The 14423-nt window shown below is 43.8% G+C and overlaps 1 protein-coding gene across 3 annotated transcripts; it reads right to left on the reverse strand.

The window, feature by feature from the left end:
* Window positions 1–110: 110 nt before the first annotated feature.
* Window positions 111–13853, reverse strand: LOC149320491 (uncharacterized). Of its 3 annotated transcripts, none has more exons than XM_089500968.1 (5): window positions 13819–13853; window positions 12432–12560; window positions 7619–7707; window positions 6704–6831; window positions 111–5211 (listed from the first exon to the last, which is right to left on the reverse strand). In XM_089500968.1, exons 4-5 carry the CDS (start codon window positions 6819–6821, stop codon window positions 3266–3268), a joined length of 2064 nt encoding a protein of 687 aa, XP_089357094.1. In that variant the 5' UTR covers window positions 6822–6831; window positions 7619–7707; window positions 12432–12560; window positions 13819–13853; the 3' UTR covers window positions 111–3265. The 3 variants fall into 3 exon arrangements, with proteins under 3 accessions (XP_089357094.1, XP_089357079.1, XP_089357086.1); XM_089500953.1 differs by lacking the exon at window positions 13819–13853 and adding an exon at window positions 13474–13538; XM_089500960.1 differs by lacking the exons at window positions 12432–12560; window positions 13819–13853 and having other exon boundaries at window positions 7619–8001.
* Window positions 13854–14423: the final 570 nt, after the last annotated feature.

Here is a 14423-nt window from a genome sequence, read left to right on the forward strand (position 1 = left end):
GTTGCAGTCCAGCCACCTTTAGAGAACTACAGCATGCAACCCATGCTAAAATAATGGAAAGGGGGTCATCAACAGGTTATAAAAAGGGACATAATCATCAAATGATTAAAGACATTACAGAGCACACATTTATTGTAAAAGAAACCACACATCAAAGACAAAAAGAAGTGCTTCCCAGACCAACGAGAGAGCAAGAAGAGGCTCAGCCGCTTTGGTTCAAACATGTTTACTCACACCACTAGCAACCAATGACTTGCAACCTCTCTTTCGCTAGAGGAGGAAACTCTGAACTTATGTTACATGCTGCTCATACCAGCAGTGAGAGGATATCAAGATCTCAGCTATTGCGGGGCTCCAACTCCCATCAGCACCTGCCAGCACAGTCAGGGATAATGGGAATGGTAACCTGCCATTTCTGGAGAGCTGCAAGTTTCCTGCTCTTGGTTTACCCATAGCATCATACTCCAGCATATTACCTTCCAAGAAACCCCAAGTAATTGATTCTGAATATCTTTTTGTGGCACCATCAAAAAGACCTCAATCCTTTGAATTACCTCTCCATTCCTCTTCTTATCCCTCTTTCTTTGTGGGGAAAAAACTGAAAGAGGGCTGTCTCATCTTGCCCCCACAACTGGTGTGGGCTACTACAAATTTTAAACATATTAACAAATAAATACAGCTTCCCCCCCCCCCCCTTTAACTGTGCAATTCGTCTGTTATGAAGCAAGGCTTGTGCTAGTAGTGTCTCTGCTCAAAGCATTTACTTCTCTCTTGCTAAATCTCATAAAGTTTCAAGGAGCAGCAGCTGGTCTCAACACAGGTGAGAACAGAAAGGAAGGCATGCTCTCACTTGCCTTTTCCTTCCCCCAGGAACCCAGACCAGCCAGATTTTGAATTGCCTCCAATTCTGACAGTGACAAGCAACGGAGGCCTTCCAAGGCTTGGCAGCTAGCAGGAGGATTTTGGAAAGCACACAAGGACAACTGCATAGCCCTTTTTGCCCCATCCAAAAAGGAATGTACACATGTGTCACTAACAGGATGCCAAGATGAATCCCACTGAGCCCCTATTCTATTTATTCAATGGACGATCTCTCACCACACTACTATAGCGCTATTATTTCACTGTAACTGCTATGGCTGCCTCCTTTGCAGTTTAGGGAAATGCATTTAGAGTTCTCAGCCAGAGACTTCTTAGGCCTCACTAAACTAAACATCCCGGAATTCCACAGGAGGCATCCCTAGCAGTTAACATGGAATAATAGCACTACAATATAGTGTGATATTGCCCAGTGTGTCTGATCCAGTCGGGACTAGCAACTTCATTTAGGCAAGGGTGAGAATCATTTGACCCTGCAAAGACTGTTGGGCTGCAATTCCCAACAGCCCTTCTCAGCACAATCAAGGGTGAAGAGTGCTGGGAGTTGCAGTTCAACATTATGATCCGGAAGGTCAGAAAATTCCCCCTTGAGTTCAGCTGTGGAAAATTTATAGTGCACCTTCCCATGGCAGTTGCATTATTAAAGAAAACGGTTGCACAAATGCAAACGGAAAACGGGCTCAGCAGAAAATACATTCTAAAATGAAGATTTACCACATGCTTTTTTTTTTAAATCACTTCCCTGGCAAAAGAACTGCCTCTGTGACCAGGACTGTTTTATGTTGAGGAATAAAAACAATACAAATATGTGGTAAAATATTCCACAAGTTTGAAGGTGGCCTCTATGAATGTTTTCTTTCATGTCCTGACCATATATAAGAAGTTGGTTATTGTAAAAACTATTGCTCACAGTTCAGACATTTCATAGAATCATAGAATTTATAAGGATGTCTCCTTCTGTGAATATTCTAGAATTAGTCTTCAAAGGGAAAATTCTGGATTTTTGGCCTGAGGCCTGTATCAGCTCCAGACTCACAACTTTCAGTTTCCCTTCCTATCCTTTAATCCATGTCCTTCAAGAAATTAACAGTTAAAAGTTAAAAGTGAAGTCTGATTGTTAAGGGAGCCTATCCGAGAGTGGAAATGCCCGCAAGGTGCAGCCTCCAGGTATTATAGATAGGTATTTGGGAAGGAAAACTGAATGATGGATGCTGTCTAGCTGTCACTTTAGGGCCTTTGTGTTGGTATCATTTTCATGTCTATCTAGGAAAAAATGTACAATAGCCAGTGGCAACTTCTGCAAATATATTTCCCAACATTTCTAAAAAAAAAATCTCAATTCTCAGCCATAAACTGTAATGATATTCAGTTAGTCTGTAGTGCCATTATGCAGTTAAGTCAGAATTATTTTGAGAGTTTCGAGTTTCTCTTGTCTGTTTTCTTCTTATTGTTGAGAGATAATAAAGTTTTTGTTTAGCTTCTTGGCAGGTATATTTTCTAAGCCTTCCATTAACACAGGAGTCAGTTTCTGTTCTCTAACTTCTTTTTTGCCACAAGACAGGAGCCCCCAGAAATCCCCTCTCCACTGATGAAACAGAGATACGTCCAAATATGTATTTGTGGGCTACGGCTCTAGGGAACAGCTCTGTCCATTGCAACCACAAAATGCAACTCAGCTCTTGCTTACAAAAGTTTAGTCTACAATAAACATAATAGTTTTTAGGGTACCGTATAACTTTGTAATGAACTAACTAGCCTCTTCTTCTGTAGTGTTCTTGTATGCATAAATAGCAACCAGCTCCAGAAGAAGTGAACGCCATATTGCAAATTTTTTTAGAAAATGACAAAATGGAGACAAAAGCATTTGAAGAGATCAACAATTAGGATGCTGCAAACTGCATACATGGTGTAAGAGAGAAGGAGCATTATATATCACAAACAACTTGCATGGAGAATACCAAATTGGAAAACACTGGTTCTCGGTTTACACCGGGGGGAGGGGGGAGGACATTTTTATTCACAAAAACAAATTAGCAGAATTTCTCCACTCCACTGTAGATTTTTCATGGAAACAAGGAGTGTAGTGCTTGGAAAAAACATTTATGACACTGCATGCAAAAGAATTGTTGAAATCTCTTTTCTTAATATCTTTACACAGTTCTGCCTCATTCCACTTCATGCAAGTTTACCTTACCTCACCCTACTCAACTAGTTGTGTGTAAAATGTGTTTGGTAAAACAATGGAAGTTTTTTCCCCACAACAGAAATAATCTCACTCTCTGACATCTGACATAATTTAAAGTTGATTCATTACTGAAGTTCTCACTACAGTGCAAACGTATTCAGGGTTCCTTCAGTTTAAATTCCTTCTGGAATTTTCTGAGGTTCACTCCATGACAAATGCATTTACCACACCCTGATCATGACTAAGAATTGTTCCTTCAGTGAATTCTTTTATGTCTAATAAGTTCTGGACTCCAACCGAATCTCTACCTATATGCCAGGCACTAAATGGGTATTCTCTTATGTGAATGCGTTGATGACGAATAAGAAGTGTGCTGGAGAAAAAGCCCTTTCCACACTCAAAGCATTTAAATGGTTTCTCCCCAGCATGACGTCTGTGATGCTTATTCAGTAACGAAGCCTCACTGAAGCCCTTTCCACACTCCAAACATTTAAATGGCTTCTCTCCAGTGTGGGTTCTTTCGTGTCTAATAAGGAGCGTGCTCCAGGTAAAGCTCTTTCCACACTCCAGGCATTTAAATGGTTTGTCTCCCGTGTGGGTTCGTACGTGAGAAATAAGGATGGATTTATGACTAAAGCTCTTTCCACACTCCATGCACTTAAATGGTTTCTCTCCAGTGTGGATTCTTTGGTGGGAAGTAAGGTGTATGTGCTGACGAAAATTCCTGCCACATTCCAGGCACTGAAACGGTTTCTCTCCTGTGTGGATTCTTTTATGCGAAGTAAGATGTATATGTTGACGGAACCTTTTCCCACACTCTAGACATTTAAATGGTTTCTGTCCTGTGTGCATTCCTTGATGTGCAGTAAGAATCCCACTCTGACTGAAGCATTTCCCACATTCCAGGCATTTAAATGGTTTCTCTCCTGTGTGGGTCCGTTGATGGGCAGTAAGACTTCGGTTCTGACTAAAGCACTTTCCACAGTCCTGACATTTATATGGTTTCTCTCCGGTGTGGCTTATTTGATGTCTAATAAGGTTTGTACTATCAATGAAGCTTTTGTCACACTCCAAACATTTAAATGGTTTCTCTCCCGTGTGAATTCTTTTATGCCTAATAAGTTCTGAGCTCCGACTAAAGCATTTTTCACAGTCTGGGCATTTAAACGGTTTCTCTCCTGTGTGGGTTCTTTCATGCCTAACAAGTTCTGAGCTGTGACCAAAACTCTTTTCACACAGCAGGCATTTAAATGGTCTCTCTCCTGTGTGGGTTCTTTCATGTCTAATAAGATGTGAGCTCTGACTGAAGTTTTTTCCACACTCCAGGCACTTAAAAGGTTTCTCTCCTGTGTGTGTTCTTTTATGTGAGGTAAGGTGTATGTGCTGACGAAAACTCTTTCCACATTCCAGGCATTCGAAAGGTTTCTCTCCTGTGTGGATTCTTTCATGAGAGGTAAGATGTATGAGCTGACGAAATCTCTTTCCACACTCCAGACACTGAAATGGCTTCTGCCCTGTGTGCATTCCTTGATGTACTGTGAGAATTCCACTCTGACTGAAGCACTTTCCGCACTCTAAGCATCTGTATGGTTTTTCACCTGTATGACTTCTTTGATGCGTAGTAAGAATTCCACTGTTACGGAAGCATTTCCCACATTCCAGGCATTTATATGGTTTCTCTCCTGTGTGACTCCTCTGATGAGAAGTCAGATTTCTACTCTGACTGAAGCTCTTTCCACAGTCCAAGCATTTAAATGGTTTCTCTCTTGTGTGAATTCGTTTATGTCTATTAAGTTCTGAGGTCCTACTGAAGTTCTTTCCACACTCTAGACATATAAATGGTTTTGGTTTTTCTCCAGCAGGAGCCTTCCTAGGCTTGTTAAGGCATGGTGTGTTACTGTGGCTCTCTACATATACAGGGCACTCATTCTCTCTTTCTTCTTTGTGTATTTTTGCATGGACGGGCACTTCACAGAAGCCAGTATCCAAATAAGCAATGGATTCATCCATTTCGTTAACTGTTTGGTATCCTTCCTGCTTCTTGAAGCTATCTTGACTCCCAATGCATGCTTCCATGTCTAGAAACATATCACTTACTTCGAGTATCTGATGTGCTTCCCCATAATTTGCTCTCTTCCATATCTCCCCTGAGCAAACAAAAAGAAAAAGATGACATAACTGGGGAGAAGGACTGGATTCCCAATGATGGAATAAATTAACCAATCCATGACAGAGGCTAGAATACAAAGAATGACAACTTGTTCAGTTTGGGCAGAGCATAAAACCTCACTGGCCTCTGGCTCACACTTCCTGCTAGAGGCTAGATCTAGTAAAAGCCACTTGGTTTTTTAATATCCAGCTCCAAGGGCCCTTGGAGCCAAAGCACTATGTGAAGGATGATAAGGGAAATTGCCTGTCGTTTTTGACAGGCAATTTCCTAAGTCATCTCTCCCATAGTGAAGTGGCTCCAGGGATCCTAGAGGCAGGCTTTCAAAACCCAAATGGTTCCCAATAGACTGTCACCTGTGGTGGGAGATATTTGCTATCGGATGCCCCTTCTTCTGATGATCCTGTGCAAGTTCAGAGGGTCTCCGTGGGCATTCACTATTGCCACCACTTGTTCAGAGAGGTCTTGCATATGAGAAGCAAGAATGTCAACTGCTGATGGAACACTCTATTGAATGAGTGGGCTGCCACTGTAGGATCCTGGCCAACAAGCCCTGAACAGAGTTGGCAGTGGCATTTCTAGGGGGGTGCACCAGATGACACCTCAGATGGAGGTTTCTGTCTTCCAGTGTGGAATGTACTCCCGTGTCTTACAGCAGGTGGACCATCTCTCCCAGAGACTGAATGTCCTAGGAAGGACCTGGTCCAGTTGTCAGAAGAGGCAAGGAGTCTGGCTGGGATACTGTGAGCAGACCACGGCAAACTCCTGGAGGTCTCTCCCATCACTGAATGGTGCCTGGACCACTTCAGGACTTGCAACAAGGCTTTTAGACTGGAATAAACCAGGACGTAGACAGTCCCTTGAGGTGCCCCAGTCCACCCGCCATCAACCTCATGTAGGCCAGAGTCATTCTGTTCCATACTGGCCTGATGTACTGGAGCTACCACATTGGGGTGACATCAGCTTTAGTGACACCACTGGGCAGAGAGACCAATCCATGCCTCAAATCAAGCCCAACTGATTCAACATTAAGAGATGATGCTATCTGTCTTGGACAACCAACAGACAGGAATTAGAGGCATGTGCTTTGAAGGGACTCAAAGCATTTAAATGGTTTCTACCCTGAATGGCTTCTTCAATGTTAAGTAAAGGGTTCAACTCTGAAAATATCAGCCAAAAATCCTGGAAGCTAAACCTATTTGTTCAAGAAAATGTTTCTTTGCTGATAACTCCAAAGGAGAGTGGTAGACTCTCCTTTTCCAGAAATATTTAGACATAGACTGGATGTCCATATTTCACAAATACATTAGTTGTGCATACACAAATGATGTATTTACTGTTCTGTATATTTCCCTTCTAGCCTAGTATTGCTCAGAAAGTTTCCTACCCTTACAGCAAGAAGTATTTATATTTTCCTAGTCTTTATCTCTATTAGACTGCAACACCTCTCTCCAGTTCAGAATGAGACTCACATTCATTTGTGAAACTTGGGAAAAGCCTATAGCCATGGGAGCTTCCTGCAGAGGTCATAAATGCTTCTTCTGACATGGGATCTTCCTCTTTGAAAATTTCCACAGTACTCCCAGCCATGTTCCTGAAACTGTAGAGGAGAAAGAGAGTCATGCCACTTCATTTTGGGATCACATAATTCAGGGTAATCCAGAGCAGTGGTTCCCAAACTCTGGTCTGCCAGGTGTTTTGGGCCTCAGGTCTCAGAAGTTGCAGCTTGCTTAGCTGGTGTTCAGGGATTCTGGGAGGTGAAGTCCAAAAAAACCAGGGTGACTAGTGTTTGGGAACCACTGCCTCACAGTGAGATCCTAACTGACCAAGATGATCAAGTGCTTGCTGAGCTGACATTAGGCCAAGCATGTTCAGTATAAGGGTACTGAAAATAACTTAGGACTATCTTCTCAAGCCTCTTTGTGCTGACACAACAGCCATGCTGTAAGGTTGGGGAAGGTTTGGATGTGGCTGCTCCCTCACCCCAACCCTTTACCATCTATTTTTAAAATTTTCCTCCACCCTAGATATCAGCCAGGAGAGCTGCTCTGTTGGCAGACTACTCTGATGCCAGATGCAGCAAGTTGGGGCTTTGCCACAAGGCAGGTGGGTTTGGGCATCCTTTTTAGCATTAGGGCCAAATGTTGATGGCTGTCTTGTTGGTAGAAAGGGCGTTAATTTCTATCACAACATTGTTAAGATACTTTTTTTGTATTAGCTAGGCAGTTTGAAAATGGAAAAAGAGATAAATGCGCCAATACCACAAAATCGCGGCTGACTAAGAAACCATGGTTTGTCTACAGGACTCTTCAGACACACCCAAAAAGCCAAAAATGAACAAACTACAATAGACAGCAAACGGTTGTAACTGGTATTTAAGTAGCTACCTGACAGATTCTCTTCTTCATCTGAATCCTGAATGGACAGCTATTCCTCTTCAGGTAGTCAAATATGAGCTCAGCTTTGGACTCAGACACTGTTATTTGGAAAGGAAGGAGAAAGGAACAGATATGTTATTTGTGGAACAATGCAAAAAGTATTCAGAAATTCTAATCCAGACTGTTGCCATCTCCCTCCACTAAAAGCTTCCTCCCACAAAAAGACATATGAAGCAAAGACACGAGTAATTTAGGAGAAGAACACAGTGGGCCTGCAATCACTTATCTAGGATCTGTTGTATGCCCAGTTAAAATTAAAATTTGAGAATGTAATGATTTAGCACAACAGACACTAGTAGCATTCCAACAGCTTATAAGTAACATGGTTATTTGTAACTAGATGTATTTTTATAAATAACAAGAGCATAATAAAATTACACTCCAATAGTAAGATGCCAACTGGGAATGTTACTTCGTTGCTCCAACAGGTAACAGATACTGAATATTGTGTGTGTGTGTGTGTGTGTGTGTGAGAGAGAGAGAGAGAGAGAGAACACATTCAAGGCAACGTTATTACAGGTTTTCATGGCAAGATTTGTTCAAAGGGGATTCGCTGTTGCCTTCGTCCAACGCTGAGAGAACGTGACTTGCCCAAGGTCACCAAGTGGACTTTCATGGAGGACCATCCCTCTAAGCACCTAAATCCTTAACATATCTCCCCAAGTATTTTTTTTAATAGCAACAATTCCAATCTCTCTTTGTAAAACTACTGGAGACACCTGGCTGTTTTCATTCCCCACCCTACTGATTTAAAGCTCATGGTCCAAAACCAGAGATCAATGTTCTTCATGAGTCCCTGGGAAAAGATGTGACCCTCAGATCTGCTTCAGAAATAAAAAGGAACATGCACATGTCAACAGCGTGATGTGGCAGCTTAAAAAGTCAGTATGAGAAAGATCCCATGTCAGAAGAATGTATAGTGTTTACATCGAGGGATGTAATAGCACCACTCTATTCTGCTTGGGTCAGGCCTCACCTGGAATACTGTGACCAGTTCTGGGCACCACAATTCAAGAAAGATGTTGAGAAATTGGGGCATGTCCAGAGGAGGGTGACCACAATGGTGAAAGGTCTGGAAATCATGCCTTATGAGGAGAGACTTAGGGAGCTGATATATTTAGCCTGGAGAAGAGATGGTTAAGCAGTGACATGATAGCCTTGTTTAAGTATTTGAAGGGGTGTCACATTGAGGATGCAGCAAACTTGTTTTCTGCTGCTGCAGAGACCAGAACATGGAACAATAGATGCAAGCTACAGGAAAAGAGATTCTAGCTCAACATTAGGAGGAATATCCTGACAATAACAGCTGTTCAATAGTGGAATGAGCTCCCTCAGAGTGTGGTGTTCTTTCTTTGGAGGTCTTTAAGCAGAGGCTGGATGGTCATCTGTCAGGGATGCTTTGATTGTGAGTTCCTGCCTGGCAGAGGGTTGGACTGGATGGCCCTTGTGGTCTCTTTCAATTCTATGATTCTATGGACTCTGGAGACCAGAGCTGAAATCCCCGTTAGGCCATGGGAACCCAATAGGCAACCCTAGACAAGTCACACTCTTTCAACCTCAGAAGGCGGCAAACCCTCTCAGGACAAATCCTGCCAAGAAAATCCCATGATAGGTTCACCTTAAGATTGCCGCAAATCAGAATGATTTGAAGGCACACAACAACAACAACAACAACAACAAAGTTCCTTGGGTAAAATATATACGGTAGTTATAAATCACTATCCAAAGACAGAGGATGTCATGTTTGGATACAAACAGAATTCCAAAATGCATAGCAGGGTAATGCCTTTCTTCTTGTTATCAGTCAGAAAGCTCCCTGCCTAAGCCACCCCCACCCCCAAAGCAGCAAGGTTTCAAATCTTTTGATTGGTTTATTCGAATCTTGGGTGAGTTTGGGCAAGAAGTCACACTCTCTCAGCCGCAGGGGAAGGCAATGGCAAACCTCCTCCAAACAAATCTTGCCAAGAAAGCCCCATGGTCGCCTTTGCATCGCCATAAATCAGAAACAGCTTGAAGGTACACATCAGCAACAAGAAGAAGAACCAACATGGTCTGTAAATAAAAACAAAAACCACAAACAGATCAAATTTAAGATATAAGCCAAGCATCAGTTTAAAGTACCATCAAATATCAGAAATTGTCAAATAACAAAAAAAACCCCTCTAAAAACAGGATAAATGTACAAGCAGAACAACACTCCTTCCTTTAAAATGCATTCTACTCTGCAAAGCTTGTTTAAATTTTAATATATAAATAAATATGATATTATACAGCCTAGGATTTTTCTGCAGAAATACAGGGCCCCCATAGTAGCTGCTTGTGTTTGGTTCCAGGAGCTCCCATGGGTATCAAAATCTGTGAATGTTCAAGTCCCACTAAATATAATGGCATAGTAAATGGTGATCCTTACATAAAATGGCAAAATCAAGGTTTTTAGAATTTATATATATTTATATAACTGGACTGGATGGCCCTTGTGGTCTCTTCCAACTCTACGATTCTCGGGCGGGATACAGATGGGCAAAAAGGGGTGTGTTCATGTCCTCATGAAGGTATAGCCTTCAGACGGCCCTTACCTGACTGCCGCCATGAACACGCCGCCCGCACGCCCCAAGCGGGAAGAAGCGGCATTAAAAAGGTGCTGCTTTTCCCCGTTTCTTTTCTATATACTGCGCAACTGCGCAGCTCCGTCTATAAGCTGCTGCACCAGTACACCAGAATTGTTACGCCGCTAATTTAAGTTGCCCATTTAAAAGATCCGTGTCTGCTGCGTCGCATAATGAGTCGGGGTCCTGGAACATGCGCAGTTTGCACCGAGGCTCTAATTAGAGCATCAGATCCCATGCAGATGTGGAAGCTGCAGCACAGCTGCACTCTATTTTAATGTCCGTAACCCTAACCCTAACCCTAACCCTAACCCTAGAGCAACATGTACGCATGCGCTGCTAGAATTGGGGAAAGTTTGGAATTTAAAGTGAACCCCTACACACATTCCTGTGCCATTTTCACCTAACAATAAAAAACCCCTAAAACTTTAAATATTTACATATGTACAAGGGAGGTGATGGGGGATGGCAGGGGGACAGCGATGGCAGCGGCGACAGCTGTGGCTGTGCATTGCAGATTCAGCAAGAGCGCGGGGACCAGAGGAGAGGAGGCATCCATGATGCTAGTGACACTACCAACGTGCAAGCGGACAAGGATGCCAACACCAGCTGATCACCAGCTGGCAGGAGACCACCATTGTTCTTGGGCAGGGCAAGGGAAAAAGTTTAAAGGGGCCTGGGCGCTTTAAATGTGCACATAGACTTTCTGCCGCCGGTGCTGAGCGCTGCAGCTGCGCAGCTGCGCATCCGCCAGCCAGCAAAAGGAAAAAAAAGCCCCATTTTTGGCCGCCCGTGCAGAAGCTGCCTCTCTCTTTGCAGCGTCCTCCGAGGCGGCGGTATGGAAACTGCGGGCCAGAAACGGCCCCAGGTGAGGCGTCTTCACTGCCCCCCATGTGGAAGCCCCATACACCTGAGACACACCCCCGGGGCGGGCGGTCTGGAGGCTCCGTATTCAGCAGAATAAACCTCCAAGACATCTTCCCCTGCCCGTCTGTACCCCGCCTCTGATTCTATATATTTAAATGTTTTCAAGCCATGGATGGTTGAGTCCGTGGATAAAGAACCTGTGGATAAGAAAGGCTGACTGTAATGCGGTTTGACACTGCTTTAACTGCCATGGCTCCATGCTGTGGAAAACTGGGATTTGTAGTTTGTTGTGGTGTGGTGTAGTGGTTTGAGTGTTGGGAGATCAGTGTTCAAATCCCATCTCAGCCATGGAAACCCTGCGAGTCACACTCTCCTAGCCTGAGAGGAAGATAATGGCAAACCCCCTCTGTAGAAACTTGCCAAGAAAACCCCAGGATAGGGTCATCAACAGTTGGAAATGACTTTAAAAGTGCACAACACCAACATGACCCCAGAGCCATCTGACACAGAGGCCTAGATATCTCACCACACTACAAATCCCAGGATTCCATAGCATGCAGCCATGGCAAAAACGTGAAGACACACAACAACAAACAATAGTTGGGTAAGAATGAAGTTGGCCGTGGCAGTTCAAAACTCTACTTGGACATGGAAACCCATTGGGTGCCCTTGGGCAAGTCACACTCTCTCAGCCTCAGAGGATGGCAATGGCAAACCCACTCTGAAGAAACTTGCCAAGAAAAACCCATTATACCTTCATCTGATGGTCACCATAAGTCGGAATAAAAGACAGAAAACAACAAACCATAATTGCAGCAGCAATTGGAGAAGGATGAAGTTGGCTGCTTTCTGTCAATTCATTGACAGAATAAATGGCTATTGGTGTGGCCTCAGGCCCCCAGAATAAACTATGCACTTGTACCTCCATATTCTCTAGAGTTAGGGGTACAAGACCCCCATGAATATGGAAAAACCGTGTTTTTATCTGAGAGGACACCTCTCTAGGAATCTCTAGGTCCTCCAGTGCAACTCTGTGGTCAACGTCTGAGAGACACTGACCATAGAATTGCGCTAGAGGAGCTACAAATGCTTAGTGGAGTGTTCTCTCTAGTCCTTTAGTGCGACTTTTGGTTAAAGCTGACCATAGAGTTGCGCTGGAGGACCTAGATATTCCTAGAGAGAACATATTAATCAAATCTGTGAAATCAAACCTGCAAATATCAAAGCTGCAAATATGAGCGTAGTTGTGACCCCAGAGCTTTCTGTCACTAGAGGGCCAAACCACTTACCAAACTACAGATCCCAGGATTCCATAGCATGGAGCCATGGCAGTTCAAGCCGTGTCAAGCTGCATTATTCCTGCAGTGCAGGTGCTGTCTTTTGGAGGATTTGGAGAGAAGAGGTCATTTTTGGAAATCCTGGAAGGAAAAAAATAAAGATTATTAGCCCAGCTGTTTGGGATGAGAAGGAGCTGGTCTTTATTTTGACAATGATGCGTCCAAATTTGGATCTCCCCCCTCCCCCCCCATTTCTCCTTCACTATCTCCTTCCCCACTTTCTCTGGTCTTTTCTTCCTTCTTAGAATCACAGAGTTGGAAGAGACCTCAAGGGCCATCCAGTCCAACCCCCCCTTCTGCCATGCAGGAACTCTCAATCAAAGCATCCCCAACAGACGGCCACTCAGCCTCTGCTTAAAGACCTCCAAAGAAGGAGACTCCACTACTCTCTGAGGAAGGAGTGTGTTCCAGTGTTGAACAGCCCTTACTGTTTGACAGTGGAACAAACTCCTTCCTTGGAGTGCAGTGGAGTCTCCCTCCTTGGAGGTCTTTATGCAGAGGCTGAGTGGCCATCTGTTGGGGATGCTTTGATTGAGAGTTCCTGCATGGCAGGGGATTGGATATGTAGTTTCATTCAGCCAGGTGTCCCTCATCCTATATCTGTGCATTGCATTTTTCCACCCTAAGTGCAGTACCTTACATTTCTCCCTGTTGAAATTCATTTTGTTAGCTGTGGCCCAGTTTTCTAGTCTATTCAGGTCGTTCTGAATGTTGATCCTGTCCTCTGGAGTATTAGCTATTCCTCCTAATTTGGTGTCCTCTGCAAATTTGATAAGTATTCCCCCCTCATTCTGTCATCCAAGTATCAGCCCAGCTGTTTGGGGGAGAAGGGGCTGGTCTTTATTTTGACATTGATCTGCTCCCCACCTCCTTCTCCATCTCCTTCCCCCTTTTCCCTGGTCTTTTCTTCCATCTGGGCCTCTGCCTCCCTCCCCAATTCCTCCTCCTCCTCCTCCTCCTTTTCCTGCCGCCAAATAAACACCTGGCAGCTCACCAGAGCCTTCCCAGCTGCTCTTGCAGCTTGGCTGCTTCAGCCTCCATAGAGGGAGATTGGAGGAGGAGGAGGAGGAGGAGAGGAACAGAGATGCAACCGGAAGTGGCGGCTAGAGGGCACTCCTCCTCCTTTGCCTCTCTAGGCCCACGACTCTATCACTTTTTAGCCCTTGGAGGAATGCTAGTCTCAATAACTATCTGTTTTAATACTGTAATAATTTAATTCCTTTTTAATGTACTCCCCCAATTGTACTGTTTTTTAATGTTGTGAAGCCGCTCTGAGTCCAGTTCTGGGGAAAGAGTGGGATACAAATAATAATAATAATAATAATAAATATTGTATTACCCATCCTTCATTCTTGTTGTGTGTGAACATTTGCTTGCCTTAACTGCCCTGGCTCCATGCTGTGGGATTCTGGGAATTGTAGTATGGCGAGACTTAGTATTGTGAGACATTTAGCCTTCTCTGTCAGAGAGCTCTGGTGCCACAATACACTACACTTCCCAGGGTTCCTTAGCACCAGGGCAGTTAAAGCGGTCTCAAACTGGATTATTTATGCAGTGTGTGGACCACTGGCTGTATCTACACTGCAGAAATAATCCAGTTTCACACCGCCTTAAGTGCCATGGCTCAGTGTTATGGATTCTGGGAACTGAAGTTTTGTGAGATGCTTAGCCTTCCCCGTCAGAGGTCCAATCCACACTGAGAAATAAACCAGTTTGAGACCGCGTTAACGGCCCTGAGAAACTCATTTCTGCTTTGTGGCAGCAGCGTAGGCTAATCAACAGGTTTAAATTGAGATAAGAGTTTCTTATTGCATGACGTGTTTTAATTGACTTAATTACTTCCAGAGCATTTGTGTTACCAGCAACAGATGTATGGAATAATAGCCAGCGGGAATGGATTTATGTCAGTTTAATTCCTAGAATTCTAGAATGACAGAGTTGGAG

Source organism: Sceloporus occidentalis, unplaced genomic scaffold (genome assembly GCF_023333645.1).
Source record: "Sceloporus occidentalis isolate IW3139 unplaced genomic scaffold, rSceOcc1.0.p SCAF_1, whole genome shotgun sequence".
NCBI lineage: Eukaryota > Metazoa > Chordata > Lepidosauria > Squamata > Phrynosomatidae > Sceloporus > Sceloporus occidentalis.